Here is a 16,522-nt window from a genome sequence, read left to right on the forward strand (position 1 = left end):
GGCAAGCAGGAAGATGAGGTGTTACTGCACTCAGACAGACTAGTAGTAGCAAAGACAGTGAGGTGATAAAACACTGCAGTGTGTGCAGGGAGCTAAAACCCACCAGACATTAATGGAGTGCAAATTCCAAGGGGAGCAGGTGAGGAACTAACACTAGGGAGAAAGGTGAGGGCCAGCTCATGGAGAGCCTTCCTCCCATGCCATATTGCGGAATCTGGTTTCTATTGTATATGAGATGCCCTCAAGAGGAAGGAGCTTTAAGCAGAGGAATGACATGGTCAGCTTCACTTTTTGAGGTGGAGTATTTTGATTAGAATGAGAAAGATGGATTTCAGAGGGTCCAAACTAGAAGTAGGAAAAGCAGTGAATAACTGCCACATTAGTTCAGTAAGAGTTAATGAGGTCTTGAATCACAGTAGTGAGGAAGAGGCTCAGCAAGAATTTAGTAGCTATAATAGTAGAACTGGATGACTTTTCCTGTAAGGCAGGTGTCTCAAAGTCGTTTACTTTGGGTTTCTCGTTGCGGTATAGGATGCACTGTGGTATCATTACTAGTGTAAGGATTAAGGGAAGAAAAGCAGGTATAGAGAAGAGCAGGAGAAGTAGTTCAGTTTTACACTGAGTGTGAGGTGCCTGTGGGACATCCAGACAGAGATACCCAGGGGGCCACAAGATAGAAATCTGATGCCTGAGGTGGAAGCCAGGTCTAGAGATAAGAATTTGAGAATCTTACACATTATAAATGGTAGTTAAATGGCAAGAGTGGAAGAGACTGCTCAGAGTAAAATGAGCAGTAGGCATTTAAAGATAGGTTGAAAGGAGTTTAAGAAAGACCACAAGAAAGATCAGCCAGAAAAGGTAGAACCAAAGGGAATGATGTCACAGAAGCTAAGAAGTAAAATTCTCAAAAGAAGGGATTGGCCAACACTTTGAAGTGCAGTAGAAACAATAAGATGAAGACTGAAAATGTCAATTATACTGGCGACACCAGATTACAGAACTCAGCTTTAGTGGAGGTGAGACAGAGATGTGAAATCAAATGGGGCCAATTTAGGCAGAATTTATTTTCAGTGCGCTCCCACCCTCACCTACCATTCTCCTCTAACCTTTCGTCCTCTGGTAATATGCAGCTCCCAGCATTTCTAATGCACCTAATTCTACTTATAAAAAACAAGGGTCTGATATCACTTACTTGCACTTTAGTACAAATTGGTCCATCTTCTCTACCTGAATTATTTATACTGCAAACTTACCCTTATAGTTGGAAGAAATTTCAGTTATAAAAGCAGATTGTACCTGCCTCTTCCTGAGGATAGCCCTGATTTAATAACTTTGAGATATCTGGTAATGGAGATGAGGTGGTCAAAGGAGAGATCTATGGTTCTGTCCATTCCTATGGAGGTTTCCTTGCTCCCTTGTAGGGCCTTCAGCTCAAGTTGCTGGAGGCCAGTTTCCAGGAATTGTTGCTCTAAGATCTGAAGTCTACTCCCAGCAAGCTAGTTTCCTTCCTCTGGCCTCCACTGGCTAAGTATAAACCTGATCTTCCCAAAGCCCTCCAGTCTCACCTCTGCTCAAAGATCTCCCCACAGAAGGCCCAGAATCCAGACCCTCTTCCAGTACTCTTCATCCTTTTTATGCCACCCTTTACTCAGCCTGACTGGTCCACAGTTGATGATCCTATTTCTGACCCCAGAACAGTCAACGCAGCAATGGCTCTCAAATTTTAGTGTGCAGGCTCTGCTGTGGAGCTTGTTAAAAATATTAGCCACCCTGCAACCAAAAGTCATTGATTAATTATATCTGAATTGAGGACTAGGGATTTGTATCTTAAACCAGCTCCTCACATGTTTCTTTCTGAGGCTGCTGCTCATTAGACACATTCTAAGAAATAAGATGAGAGAGAACCCTATAAATGTAAAGTATACTTATGATTATCATAATCTAGCAACTCAGCCACTTTGGGCCCTTAATGTCCATAATAAAGGAGATTGGTCCTACAGGTGAATGTGCTCCTCAGAGAACTTTCAGAGAGTGGGGAGGGTGAGAGGGATGCTGGCTTCTGGGGAAAATACAGGAATGTGGTGGGGGGTGCAGGGACTTGACACTTTGGATATTTAATACATGAGTATCAAAGACAGAAATCAACATGCTTTATATACCGAGGAACTAACAAAAACGAAAAAATCATAAAGATCTTGTCTGGCCACAGGAGAGGAACAACATTAGGAGCTTGACAATTTATGCTTGTTCCTTGCAGCACAAGAATGATTACATTAAACTGTTTTCTAGTTCATTACTCCAATAGCACACACCTATTCACTTAAAAAAAACTGTGACAACTAGATATCATACTTACCTGGAATAGACAGCACATGAAAACTGTAGCCTTTGCCAAATAGGAAAAAAATGCAAAAGATACATACTTCATGCCATAAGCAGACACCAGAAAGAAGTCTACTATAAAAGCATTATCTACAGGGTCCTTCTAAGACAATATATTTTGAGACTATAAAAATGCAAAAGGCAGGCCAGTTACTTGACTGGACTTACTTCAGTGCTGAGGGCTAAAAGATAATCAGAATTCTGAGGGCTATACATCATCTGAGTCAGAGGATGAAAAGGAAGATCTGTCTGAACAAAGTTCTTTGCAAAATCTGATGATCTGAAGATTCTTCCTCCACGACTTCCTCCAGACACCTCTGCTGTTAATATCACCTGATCAAGAAGAGGAAAAAACAGATTCAGGGTAGGATACGGTAAGAGCACAGGAAGTTTTTGCACTATTTTCACCAGGTATTAGTTAGAAAATTTTAGTTCCAATAGTAAGAGGAGTTATAAAAAAGGTTAGTTGCTCTACTTTACTCCTCAGGTCTTAGTCTTAACAAAAAATATCATCCTAAATTGAGCTAGTGCATAATACTTGTGATTTGAGCCTAGTCAGTTTGGAGATTAGTCAGTTTCCCAAAAAGACTAAAATGTTGTCATAGGGAGTATATATTCTAACACTACACAACTGTTGCATAGCTATGAAGGGTTTTGGTGCATCTTGGACAGGGATCAAAAAAAGAAATCTGTATGCTTAATTCCATTCTTTTTTGATTAGCATTAAATTATGTTTAATTTTAAAATATAACAATAGTAAACTAAAATACATCATTGTGCATCACTGGATTGTTCCAATACTAATATATGTACGACAGCCCTGCATGTGGTATCAAACACAAACATTACACATGCAAGAATGACTCTCACCTTTCCAGAGTTCTCAGGACCAATAGCCATGCCAAATTCAGTTCGAATGAAGGTGTTATTGATGAGATTTGTAATATCCTTAAAGTTCTTTCCATAATCCTCACTAAATGGAAGAAAAAAAGGCAAATTTAGAGTACAAGGTCATGGATATTGTTGGGTTCCTACCCAGCTTCTGTTCCCCCTTTCCACTGACTTTATTAAGGCACTCACCCCTCCCCTGAACAGTCACATCCGTCTGAGGGAAATTCCACCCCCTTCACCAGTGATGGGTTCAGGAATGGGAGAGAGACCCAGGTTGAGCCAATGAAACAAAAGGGGGAAATCTGGGGTCTTTGAGGAAACATTTCTTCACACTTAAGATAGCACTTGATGAAATGGTTGTCCTCCTTCAGATCAGTGGTTCTCAACCAGGGTGTTTCTGCCCTCCAGGGAACATTTGGTAATGTCTAGAGACATTTCTGATTATCAAAACTCAGGGTTGAGGTGCTACTGGCATCAAGTGGATAGTGGCCAATGATGCTGCCAAACATCCTACAATGCACAGGACAGTCTCACAACAACAAAGAATTATCTGGCCCCAAATGTCAATAGAACCAAGGTTGAGAAACCCCCACGATGTAGTATGTGAATGCAAAGCAAAAAGTCACTATAGTCATTTTGTCACAATGAGAGCACAGCTGAGGTAAGTCTGGAATCCCAAAGGAGCACAGCCTATGACAATAGATTGAACTGACCCTGAAGCCTGTCCTTCCTCTGTATTTAGTAATATGAACCAAGAATTTCCTTATGATTCAAGCTAGTTTGAGTTGGGATCTCTGCTAAATGCAGCCAAAGGTGTCTTACCTGCTGTATTAATCCACAGTACTTATGATAAAGCTATAGGTTAAGTAGCAGAGATCTTGAAGTTTTTCCCCCTAGAGGTTACTATCCTAGGCACAAGTCTTGAATTCATGCAGCCCACGAAACACAGCAAAACAAACTCAATCTCAACTCTTGGGTTCTCAAAGCTTTTTCCAAAAGTTCACTCCAGCAATACCTTTGAGAGATATTTGAATCCATATTTAGATTTTGAGAAATAAGAACAAAAAATCAGTAGCTGTCTAACTCTGCCAGGTTTAGTACTATGTACTGCTGTCTTAAAACATGATACAGAATGCCAAATTTTTATATCCAAAGATCCCCAAAACACAGGCAATGAAAGAAGAAATAAACAAATGAGATTGTATCAAACTAAAAAGCTTCTGCATAGAAAAGGAAACAATTAACAGAGTGAAAAGACAACCTACAGAATGGGAGAAAATATTTGCAAACTATGCATCCAACAAGGTATTAATATTTAGCACATACAAGGAACTCAAACAACAGTAAAAAAAATAATCCAATTTAAAAATGGGCAAAGAAACTGAACAGACATTTTTCAAGGGAAGACATTACACATTGTCAATAGATACATGAAAAAATGCTCATCATCACTAATTATCATGGAAATGCAAATCAAAACCACACTGGGATATCATCTCACCCCAAACAGACTGGCTATTATCAAAATCACAGAGAATGACAAATGCTGGCGAGGATGCGGAGAAAGGAGAACCTTTCTACACTGTTGGTGAGACTGTAAATTAGTACAGCCTTTATGGAAAACAGTATGGAGGCTCCTCAAACAATTACAGATAGAACTATTTATTATACAATCCAGCTATCCCACTACTGGGTGTATACCCAAAGGAACGGAAATCATCATTTCAAATAGAAACTTGCACTCCCACGTTTATCACAGCTCTATTTACAATTGCAAAGATATGAACTAAATGTTCATCCACCAACAATTGGACAAAGAAAATGTGCTATTTGTACACAATGGAATACTTCTCTGCTATACAAAAATAATGAAATTCTGCCATTTGCAGCAACATGGATGAACTTGGAGAAAATTATGTTAAGTGAAATGGGCCAGGCACAGAAAGAGAAATACTGCATGTCCTCACTCACAGGTGGGAGATTAAAAAAAAAAAAAAAAGAAAAAAGAAACACCAAATGCAATAATACGTTGAACTCTCAGAAGGAGAGAACAGAACTGTGGTTATGAGAAGGGGAAGAGGAGGAGGGGGAGGGTTAGGGAGAAATTGGTTAATGGATCCATTTCATAATGACTAATATGCCAACTATCCTAATTTGATCATCATGAATTGTACACGAATAATGATAGTCAACTTTGCACCCCACAAATATGTATAATCAATTATGTTTCAATAAAAACCTTAATATTCATTAAATTTAAGTATCCATTAGGGAAGACCACTGCACACTGCAAGTTAGTTGCCCATGGATAAATGTAATCTGCAATGGTCTTCACTGATAGAATATATCACTTAAAAGGATGGTTCATATTTTGGTAGCAGCTTCAACAAATAAAGAATCACAGAATTATAGATCATGAGAGATGTAAGGAACTAAGGAGAACATCTTGTCTAACTTCCTCATTTCACAGATGAGGAGTTACAAGGGTAGGCAATTTATCAAGTCAACTAATTAGTTAAGGGCAAAATTGAAGCTACAATCCAATTCTCTTAACTCACAGCCCCAAACTACATACAACTTTTAATTATTTGTGAGGAGTTTTGCCCTTACAACCTGGGGTCTTCCTCTATTTTGTCAGGGCTTGTGACCTGGCAGTGAAGATCAGCTAAGAGGAAGCTGGAGACAAAAAGAGAAATATCTATGCGCGTACATACAGGTCCCTCATAGTGCATTAAAGCAAACTATGTCTTTAAGTCTTCTGAATGACTCTTCCCCTCCCTTAGCATACACAGAAAATTCCTAGATAAATGAAACCAGAATTAAGCACCACTCAACAGATCCCTTTATTACCTTTTCTCCTGCTTAGGAGTATAAGATCAGTTCTTATCTTCCTGACAGCCAGCCAAGAGATGTGCATAAACAATTCTACAGTGTACATGTTATCAACAGCCCAGAAAACCTTCCAAAGGAGTTGCAAGCAGCAATTATCATTAGTTTACAAATCTCCCCTCCTTTATGACATCCCCAGGGAACCTCTCTGCAAACTTGCTGGCAAGCCTGCTTGCCATTTAAGAACTTGGCACAGCAAACCCAACCCTGCCCTCCAGAAAAAGGAAGTAACATGAGCAAACAAAAAATCACCCACTACAACACTCTGGTACTTACCCAGCTAAACAAATGGAGAAAATGGACTCGTATCAACCTGCTGGGGTTTAAGTAGATTTCTGTCAAGGCCACTTTGAGTCCAGAGATATATTTTAACATAACACCTTATTTAAATGTAGCCTTATTTTCTATCAGCATACATCATACATTGTGAAGAAATTAATGAATGAAACACTCTGAAAAATAAACCTACTGCTCAAATTCCATATGACAATTTATAGTTATGAACAGCAGTCAAATGATGTTAACAATTAAAACCATGTGAAACCACCTGCTTTAGAGTTATTCTTTTCAGTAACAATTCTATGCATCAACTCTAATATCTGCTCTTTCTGGTTACCAAAAATAAACGATCACTTCTGCATGTATCTGTGGTGTAAACATGCATAAGAATATGCACATGTTTATAACTCAAGAAAATAATGCTAAAATACAAATATATTTGGAACACGGCTTGTCTTAGTCCACTCAGGCTGCTATAACAGAATACCACAGACTAGGTGGCTTATAAACAGAAATTTATTTCTCACAGTTCTGGAGGCTGGGAAGTCCATGATCAAGATGCTGGCAGATTGGTGTCTTGTGAGGACCTGCTTCCTGGTTCACAGACTGCCATCTTCTCACTAAGTCCTCATATGGCAGAAGGGACAATGAAGCTCTCTGGGGTCTTTTATAAGGGCATGAATCCCATTCATGAGGGATCTGCCCTAATGAACTAATCACCAACCAAAAGCCCCACCTCCAAATACCATCACATTGGGGGTTAGAATTTCAATATATAAATTTGGGAGTTATACAAACATTCAGTCTATAGCATACCACCACTGACCTCCCAAAATTCATGTCTTTCTCACATGCAAAACACATTTATTACATTATAACAGTCCCAAAAGTCTTTTTTTTTTTTCCTTTTTCTTTTTGGCAGCAGGCTGATACAGAGATAGAATCCTGAACCTTGGTGTTATCAGCACCATGCTCTAACCAACTGAGCTAATCAGGCAGCCTAGCCCCAAGTCTTAACTCATTCCAGCATCAGTTCTAAAGTCTGAAGTCCAAAGTCTCATCTAAATATCATCTAAATCAGATATCAGTGAGAATCAAAGTATGATTCATCCTGAAGCAAATTGCTCTCCAGTTGTGAACCTATGAATCCAAATGAGCTACGTGCTTCCAAAATACAACAGTGGGACAGGCATAGCATAGACTTTTCCTTCCAAACGGGAGAAAGAAGCAAGGGGATTCCCACATTAAGTTCAAACTACTAGGCAAACTCCATGAGACATTAAGTCTTGAGAATAATCTTCTTCAGCCCAATGCTCTGCCCTCCAGACCCACAGGGGTAAGGGTCCCTCCTTCCAGACCAACTGAAGTGGCAGCCCTGCCCCTGCAGCTTTGCCAGGTAGGGGTTGGGCCCCCAAAACTCTGAGTGGCCCTGTACCCACAGCTTTATACAGAGGCCATCTAGCCCACTGAAAGCAAGGTGATGGTCCCCTGCTTTTCAAACTGAGGAGGCAGCTTCGATGATCTCTGAACTGCCTTCGCGATCATTCTTCCCTTGTCTTAAAGAATAGGGTACATTCACAGTTGAATAGGTCTATAGTTCTGTCCTGTTAAATCCAAGAGGTTCAACAGCCTTCCTTCATTCCTTCCCATCTCCTTCCTCTTCAGTTCAAACTGGTAGTTTTCCTGCTGGGATGGAAGTCCACAGTTCACATCCATACCAATCTGTTTATCATATGGTCACTTGGCAACATCCCCAGTGTTCTCAATTTTTGCAATGAGACAGACTGAGAATTTTTCTGAATCTTTAAGTCCTGATTCCATTTTGCTAAACAATTCTGTCTTTAAGTCATCTCTCTCTTCTTGCATTTTACCATCAGTGGTTAGGAGGAACCATGCCACAACTTCAACACTTTGCTTAGAAATCACTTCAGCTAAATATTCAATTTCATTGCTTGCAAGTTCCACCTTCCACAAAACACTGAAATATGAACACAATTCAGCCAAGTTCTTCACTACATTATAACAAAAATTGCCTTTTCTCCATTATCCAATAGTATGTTCCTCATTTCTGTCTGAAACTTCATCATAATGGCCTTTATCATCCATATTTTTACCTACATTCTGTCATGGATTACTTCAGTATTCTCTAAGATGTAAACTTTTTCTATACCTCTCATCTTTTCTTTCCAAGCCCTCATCAGAATCACCTTTAAATTTTGTTCACACTGGGATTAGACGATTGTGAGACAGGTTAGGTTTACCCTACTGACGATGTGTTGCTTCCATGGTAATCCTGCTCAGTACGAGAGGAACTGCAGGTTCAGACATTTGGTGTATGTGCTTGGCTGAGAAGCCAATGGGGCAAAGCTACCACCTGTGGGATTATGACTGAACACCTCTAAATAAGAATCCTGGCCAGGGAGAACAATATGGCAGCACCACCTGCCTTGGTTGGCCTCAGATAGCCAGTCCCCCACCGTAACCACCAGTGGGCATCAGGACCAAGGTCTGGTGCAGAGAGCCCCTTGTCCTAGGAAACGGGAGTGGGGAGGGGGCCAGAAAGGCAATGCATACTCATGAGGAACCTGGTGCTAAACCATTTATAAATGACCTGCTTCTGGGTTGGGGTTTTGTATACAGCAGAGCAGCTTCCTCACTGCAATCTACTGGGAGTCAGCCTTTGACACGAGGGTTTGTAAAATAAAATAAAATAAAAGAGGGCCGGCCCGGTGGCGCACTGCTACAGTGCGCCGCTTAGGAGTGCGGCGGCGCTCCCGCCGAGGGTTCGGATCCCACATACAGACCGGCCGCTCACTGGCTGAGCGAGGTGCGGGCGCAGCACCGAGGGTTGCGATCCCGTTGCCAGTCCCGGTCCGGTACGGGCGCGACACTGAGGGTTGCGATCCGTTGCCGGTCACGAAAAAAAAAGACAAAAAGGAAAAATAAATAAATAAATAAATAATAAAATAAAATAAAATAAAAGAGAAGAACAAAGAAAAAAAGGAAAAAATTTTGTTCACAAAAGGGTACCCTTCTACATCGTTGGTGAAAATATAAATTGGCACAGCCATTGTAAAAAAGAGTATGGGGGTTCCTCAGAGAACTAAAAATAGAACTACCTTACAACCTAGCTATCCCAATACTGGGTATATACCCAAAGGAAATGAAATCAATATATCAAAAAGACACTTGCACTCCCATGTTCATTGCAACACTATTCACAATAGCCAAGAGGTGGAATCAACCTAAATGCCCACCAATGGATGCATGGATAAAAAAACTGTGGTATATATACACAATGGACTACTATTCAGCTATAAAAAGAAACGATATTGTATCATTTGCAGCAACATGGATGGAACTGGAAAACATCATTTTAAGTGAAGTAAGTTAGAGTCATTCACACATGGAATCTTTAAAAAAAAAAAAGTGGTTCTCATAGAAGTAGAGTGTAGAATAATGGTCACCAGAGGCCAGGAGGTGAGGGGGGTAAAGGGAAGGAGAAAGGGTGGACTAACAGATACAAAACCATGCTATCTACCCTAAGAGAATCATTGTGCAGTATATGCATGCATTGAAACAACATACTGTATCCCACAAAAATATAAAAATTTTTAAAAATAAAATAAAATTTTGTTTACAGCAACCTAGGCTTTTTCTAGCATGCACCTCAAAGCTCTTTTAGCCTCTACCTGTTCTCTATTCCCTTTGTTCATTTTGCCATGATTAAGTCACTATCAATTGCGACATAAAAGCAACAAGGATGATGGCAAATTATTAAAAATAATCATAGTTTTGTAGTTTTCACTAACTGGGAAAGTTTATACAGTCGATCCTCATTATTCATGGATTCTGTATTTGTGAAATTCACATATTTGCTTAAATTTATTTGTAAGCCCAAAATCATTATTCATGGTGCTTTTATACTCATTTGCAGACATTCACAGGGCAACAAATAATTTGAGTCAACCAGTGCACACATTTCCAGCTGAGGCCAAACAAGGTGACTCTGCCTTCTTGTTTCAGCTCTTATACCGTAAACAAGTGTCCCTTTTTTGATCCATTTAGTGCCATGTTTTTGAATTGTGCTTTTTACTGGTAATTGTGCTGTTTAAATGGCATCCAAGTGTAGTGTTGATGTGCTGTTTAGTGTTCCTAAGCACAAGAAGACTTTAATGTGCCTCATGGAGGAAGTTAGACAAGGTGGTAGGCAAGGTTTGTTTGGGCAAGAGTTGTAGTGCTGTTGGCCACAAGTTCGATGTTAATGAATCAACGATACATATTTGATAAGGTGTCTCTAAACAGAAGCACACATAAAACAAGGTTATATATGGATCAGTTGATGAAAATGAATATTGTGACCAGTGGTTTGCAGAAACCTAACCCTATATTTCCCCTAGGAGCTATGGTTCCATATTCACTAATTCAGTGTTCGTGGCACCTTTATACAGCATAACTATTACAAATAATAAGAACCAACTGTATTGAGATTTCCAGTTAAAAGATCAATAGGGAGAATGTGGCTTATTAAAATGTACCGAAGGATCCACAGACCCGAAATAGCTGATTAGTAACACTGGCAGAGTTTGAATTCTCTCTTTTTCCCCTCCACTGTCTTATGCTACCTTGTATGTTTTTATTTCAATATTTTATTGTGTTTTGTTGTTATTAGAAAAGGATGCACGTTTTCTGTTGGAATTTTGAAAATATAAGTGGGAAAGTAAGCAGAGTAAGATATTATAATCACAGAACTTTTGATAAGAAAGAACATGAGTATGTACCCGGGGTCTTTATTTTGTTGTGATTGATAAGACAACTCTAAGTGTATAAAAGTGAAATTGTTTTTTTTTTAATTATTTTATTTTATTTTTTATTTTTTTTAAAAAAGATGACCGGTAAGGGGATCTTAACCCTTGACTTGGTGTTGTCAGCACCACGCTCAGCCAGTGAGCGAACCAGCCATCCCTATATGGGATCCGAACCCGGGGCCTTGGTGTTATCAGCACCGCACTCTCCTGAGTGAGCCACGGGCCAGCCCAAAAGTGAAATTGTTTTAAAGGTAAAATGTCATATATTTCAGTAAACCTTTTCTTAAAGAAAAAGGAAAGAGGGCCGGCCCGGTGGCGCACTGGATAGTGCGCCGCTTGGGAAGCGCGGCGGCGCTCCCGTCCGAGGGTTCGGATCCCACATACAGACCGGCTCCCGCTCACTGGCTGAGCGAGGCGCGGGAGCAACACCGAGGCTTGCGATCCCGTTGCCGGTCCCCGGTCCGGTACGGGGGCAACACTGAGGGTTGCGATCCATTGCCGGACACGGAAAAAAGACAAAAGACAAAAAAAAAAAAAAAGGAAAGAAATATATTTTGTAAATGAAATCTATGCTAACCTTGTAACTGAATATGCAGTCATTGTTAATAATTTACTGCAATGATGGTGTAACACCAAGGTCAAGGGTTCAGATCCCCACACTGGCGAGCCACCAAAAAAAAAAAAAAAAAAAAAATCTACTGCAGTGGAAATTGAACTGGACCCATCATTAAAAAGGTGTCACACAAGAAGCCTTGAAGAAGCTGGTTTATTGCACTTGCCTGTTGTATACCTCTAATTTATCCTTAAAAAAAAAAAATCTCAAGTAACATCCCGAAGAACACAGACTATGAAATAAGTTCTAATGTAAAATCTCTTAGAGATTCTCTTATAAATTTCCAAAATTCGAGCAACTCTCAACAGGAAATGAAAACCAGAAATAAAATAGCCCAGCAGTGTTGAGGTAATTAGGTATAGAATTCTGGTGTAAAACAATGCTTACATTTGTTTCACAGAGTAGATCATAAAATAAAGTTAACTCATGAGGCCATAAAACAAAAAGATGCAAAATATCTTTTAGTTGCCAAAAATCAAATTATCATCTTAATTATAATTTCTTTTTTTTTTTTTTTCCTATATAAAGATGACTGGTAAGGGGATCTCAACCCTTGGCTTGGTGTTGTCAGCACCACGCTCAGCCAGTGAGCAAACTGGCCACCCCTATATAGGATCCGAACCCGTGGCCTTGGTGTTATCAGCACCGCACTCTACCGAGTGAGCCACGGGCCGGCCTAGTTTATTTCTTTTTCAACTTCATATTTGCAAGTGAGAGACAAATATACTTTACAATTTATTATACAAACTAATATTCCTTAATAAAGAATTAAAATGTATGTTATTCAATTTTATCTAATCATTAATGCCCTAGGAACTTTATTTATTATCTCCCAAATCTTTCAACAATTCTTTTTCACAACCTAAATACAGACAACAGAGACAGCTTCCTTCTATTCTGTGAGCCTTCATGTCCTACCACACGGAGCAGGTGGTATGTGATTAGTATCTTTTATCTAACCCCCAAATGAACCTTTGGCCATATAAGATTTAGTAGACAAAGATAATCCAATAAATAGCATGATCATTAATGCTCTGAAAAATGGAAAAGCCTTCAAGGTGGATTCAATGGGCTTTTATTTTATTTATAATTGGGTAACCAACCGCAGCATATTCAGGACCTATTTTGATCAAACTGCTCCCTCCCTTTTCCATTTCTGAAGCAACAGGTGCCTCTTGACTGGCATGTTCAACATGAGTCAATCTAGGTCAGGCCAGCCTAGTTGGAGAGTCAACATGGCATGTATTTACAGTTTCCACCTAAACTCTGGAAGGCGGTAAAGAGTCAGTTTTCACTTCAGAGCAGGGAAGAGATAATTAATATTCAAAGTGACTGTGGTATAAAAAAAAAATGGCTGTGCAACATTAAGAAAAAGAATCTTAGTAATATTAGACTATATTAAAAACAAATAGGATTGCTCTCTAGTAAAGTATATGTTAGGAAAGGGGGGTTTCTCACAGGACAAATACAAGATGAAAAACAGCTGAGTAAGATGGAGGTAAGTATTTAAATAGTACTACAGTGATACTCGTTCTCGTTTTGGTTTAAGTTGCCAAAATAAGCACAATACTGAAAAGTGAAATGTAGGGGAGTCATGAAAACACTTTACTCTACATGGGTCTGACTCAGGAACCCGTTAGGTCCAATTCCGGCCATATGATTAAAGAACAACGTAGAGAATAAAAAGTGAATTTAGAAGGCAAGTCAAAAAGTGGCTGAAGCATTGGTATAGAAGATAATTCAACCTGGATAAGAGGAGTTTAAGAAACAGCCTTCAAGACACGTAGAGATCAACGAGAGAGGAGATTTTCATTTACTACTAAAAAATAAACTGGAAATGAGCATCCCCTATGATACAAACACGTATGATATTTGTCATAGCAGCATTAGGTATGGTGAAAAAAATTAGCTGCAACCTAACTTTCCAATAAAGTAATGATTAAGTAAATTATGTCATAGATTGACAAAAATGAAGGGTTACTAGTAGAGGTGATAGTACACGCACCAACCAATCAGAATGGATGTAGATTGTAATGCCAGGTGTTAGTAACACTTGCATGTTGGTAGGGGTTGGGGGATGTGCATTTGCAGAAGCTGTGGAGGTGTATGGGGGCAGGCAATCACATCTTACCAACTAGCATGGAAAGCTTTCTATTCATTTTAACAACTGGTACAGCAGCGCCAGTACATGCTGGCTACATGCCATCCCTGGCCATTGGCATGGCAGCAGCTCACAGCACCAAGCTCTAGCTCCGTGCCAGGCACTGCAGAGCATACCTCACAACAGCTCTGAGGTGGACATATTATCATCTTTCTTTTACAGATGATAAAAAAGACAGAAGGTTAAATGACTTGCCCAAGTTCATTCTGCTTGCAAATGACAGTGCTGAGTTTCAACCTCAGACCAACTTGCCAACAAAACTTGCTAGCTTTTTGCTGTTCCATGTTGCTTCCAAGACTAACAGCTATATGATATAATATTAAAAAAGAAAATCAAGATAATAAACTGTAAATAAATAAAGATTATACTCAACTAGGGTTAATTTTTTCTTTCCTTTAAAATTTCCAAATATTTTGGGCCGGCCCGGTGGCGCACTGGATGGTGCGCCGCTTGGGAAGCGCGGCAGCGCTCCCGTCCGAGGGTTCGGATCCCACATACCGACCGGCTCCCGCTCACTGGCTGAGCGAGGCGCGGGAGCAACACCGAGGCTTGCGATCCCGTTGCCGGTCCCCGGTCCGGTACGGGGGCAACACTGAGGGTTGCGATCCGCTGCCGGACACGGAAAAAGACAAAAAAAGACAAAAAAAAAAAAAAATTTCCAAATATTTTGATTGTGTTGCTTTTATAATGAAAGATAAATTGGTAAGGAAAACTTACCATGAGGAGAGTTTTAATAATAAGGATTCTTAAAACACTAGAAAGAGTTACTACAGTAAAGTTCCAAATTTTTTAGTGCAATTTTTTCACTCCCCAAACAGGATATTTTCCATCTGCCTGAAATAGTTCAACTACTGTTCTAATTTAATAAACAAAGTTACCTATTACAGCCCTTTCTAGCACTAGGATATTACAATACTGTCAATCCTATGTCAAACAAATAAAAAAATTCTCACTCTAAAAATCATAGAGAAGCCAAGGTATTCATTCATTCACTCAATTAATATTTACTGCCTGCCTACTATGCATCAGTCATTTTGCTAGATGATGGAGAACCTCAAGTTAGTCAAGAACCTTGCCTTCATGGAGCTTATACTAATTTCAAGATGTCAATTGCTTCATGGCTTAAAGGTATATGCTGCCTATTTTTAAGCTAACATCACTGTGTTGAAGGACAGAACTCTGGTTCCAGGACCTTTGAAATTCCTGCAGAAGAAGATCAAAATGGGCCCACCACCACTGCTGCTGGAGCCATTCTCTGGTTCTAGAACTATCACCTGTCTTCCTGCAGAACAGCTCTCACAGAGCAGGAGTCACACAGGTGGCCCACTGCTGCCACTATTGCTCAGTAAGCCTTCTGCTGCTGCAGACACCACAACTCTGCAGGCAGGAGGCCAGTGAAGGGCGGACTGCCACCACAGTCACTGCAGCAGCCACCACTGCCATGCAGGCAGAACGCCAACTACTCAACTGCATCGATACAAGGAGGGTCACCAGCGGAACCCAGGGAAGGAGGTGAGTGAGTGCAGACCCACAACCCAGTGGCCCAACCTCCAGGGGGAATGACACTGGCCCCCATGGTAGCACACCTGGGGCTGGGAGCGACATAGGCAGCACATGAGACTGCCTTAACCCAGGAAGAGACATACATGGAAACTAGAGAGTGCAGAAACCCAGGATAGCCAAATAGAGTAAGGAAGAAAATTCCCAGTGCACCTATCAAGGTCACAGGATGCTAGTCAGTGTGCCAACAAGCCCACCCAGAGTCACTCACCCCAGCCAAAGAGTGACAGGACACCCAGGTACTTCTCCCAAGAACTTGAGACCTTGCCCACATCTTCAACAACCCAACACAGTGTCACTAACCTCAGCAAGGAACCAGTAAGTGCCCCAGTGCCTAGGCCAAGGAGGCACTCACAATGCAACTCTGACTTGAATACAGCCAAAGTACCCACATGGAGACTACACTACTGTGTGGACCTAGAACCAAAACTAAAACATCTTACTCAATGGTCAATATAAAACACATGCACAGGAGGAAGTCTCTCTCCTCCAAGCCCACTCCAGAGTAAGAGAAGACCAACAGACATCAACATATAGACAGAAATAAGAAAAAACAAGAAAATATGACACTACAAAAGTAATACAGTAATTCTCAAGTACCAGGCTCCATAGAACAGAAAACCCTTGAAATGACTGAAAAGGAATTCTGAGCAACTATCTTAAGGAAATTAAATGAGATACAAGAAGACTCAGACAACACAATGAGATGAGAAAAACTACCAAGTATATGAAGGAGGAAATTTACAAAGAAATTGATACTTTAAAAAAGAATGTAGCTTAACTCATGGAACTGAAGGATTCAATGAAATAGAAGACACAACCGAAAGCTTAAGTAGCAGGCTAGAGGAAGCTTCAGAAAGAATTTCTGATTTTGAACATAGTCTTTTGAAATAACTCAGGAAGACAAAAAAAAAAAAAAAAAAAAAAAAAAAATTTTTT

At 40.1% G+C, this 16,522-nt stretch overlaps 1 protein-coding gene across 1 annotated transcript in view; it reads right to left on the reverse strand.

Annotated features, from left to right (window-relative positions):
* The window catches only part of SORT1 (sortilin 1), a 59,196-nt gene that overhangs the window by 39,754 nt on the left and 2,920 nt on the right, over positions 1–16,522 (reverse strand). The window contains exons 3-4 of the mRNA XM_008566477.1: positions 3,253–3,355; positions 2,551–2,715 (exon numbers count right to left, since the gene is read on the reverse strand). Coding sequence (XP_008564699.1) covers positions 2,551–2,715; positions 3,253–3,355 — 268 coding nt within the window. The remainder of the gene's footprint in view (positions 1–2,550; positions 2,716–3,252; positions 3,356–16,522) is intronic.

The sequence above is a fragment of the Galeopterus variegatus genome, unplaced genomic scaffold, assembly GCF_000696425.1.
Source record: "Galeopterus variegatus unplaced genomic scaffold, G_variegatus-3.0.2 Scaffold16, whole genome shotgun sequence".
NCBI classification, from domain to species: domain Eukaryota; kingdom Metazoa; phylum Chordata; class Mammalia; order Dermoptera; family Cynocephalidae; genus Galeopterus; species Galeopterus variegatus.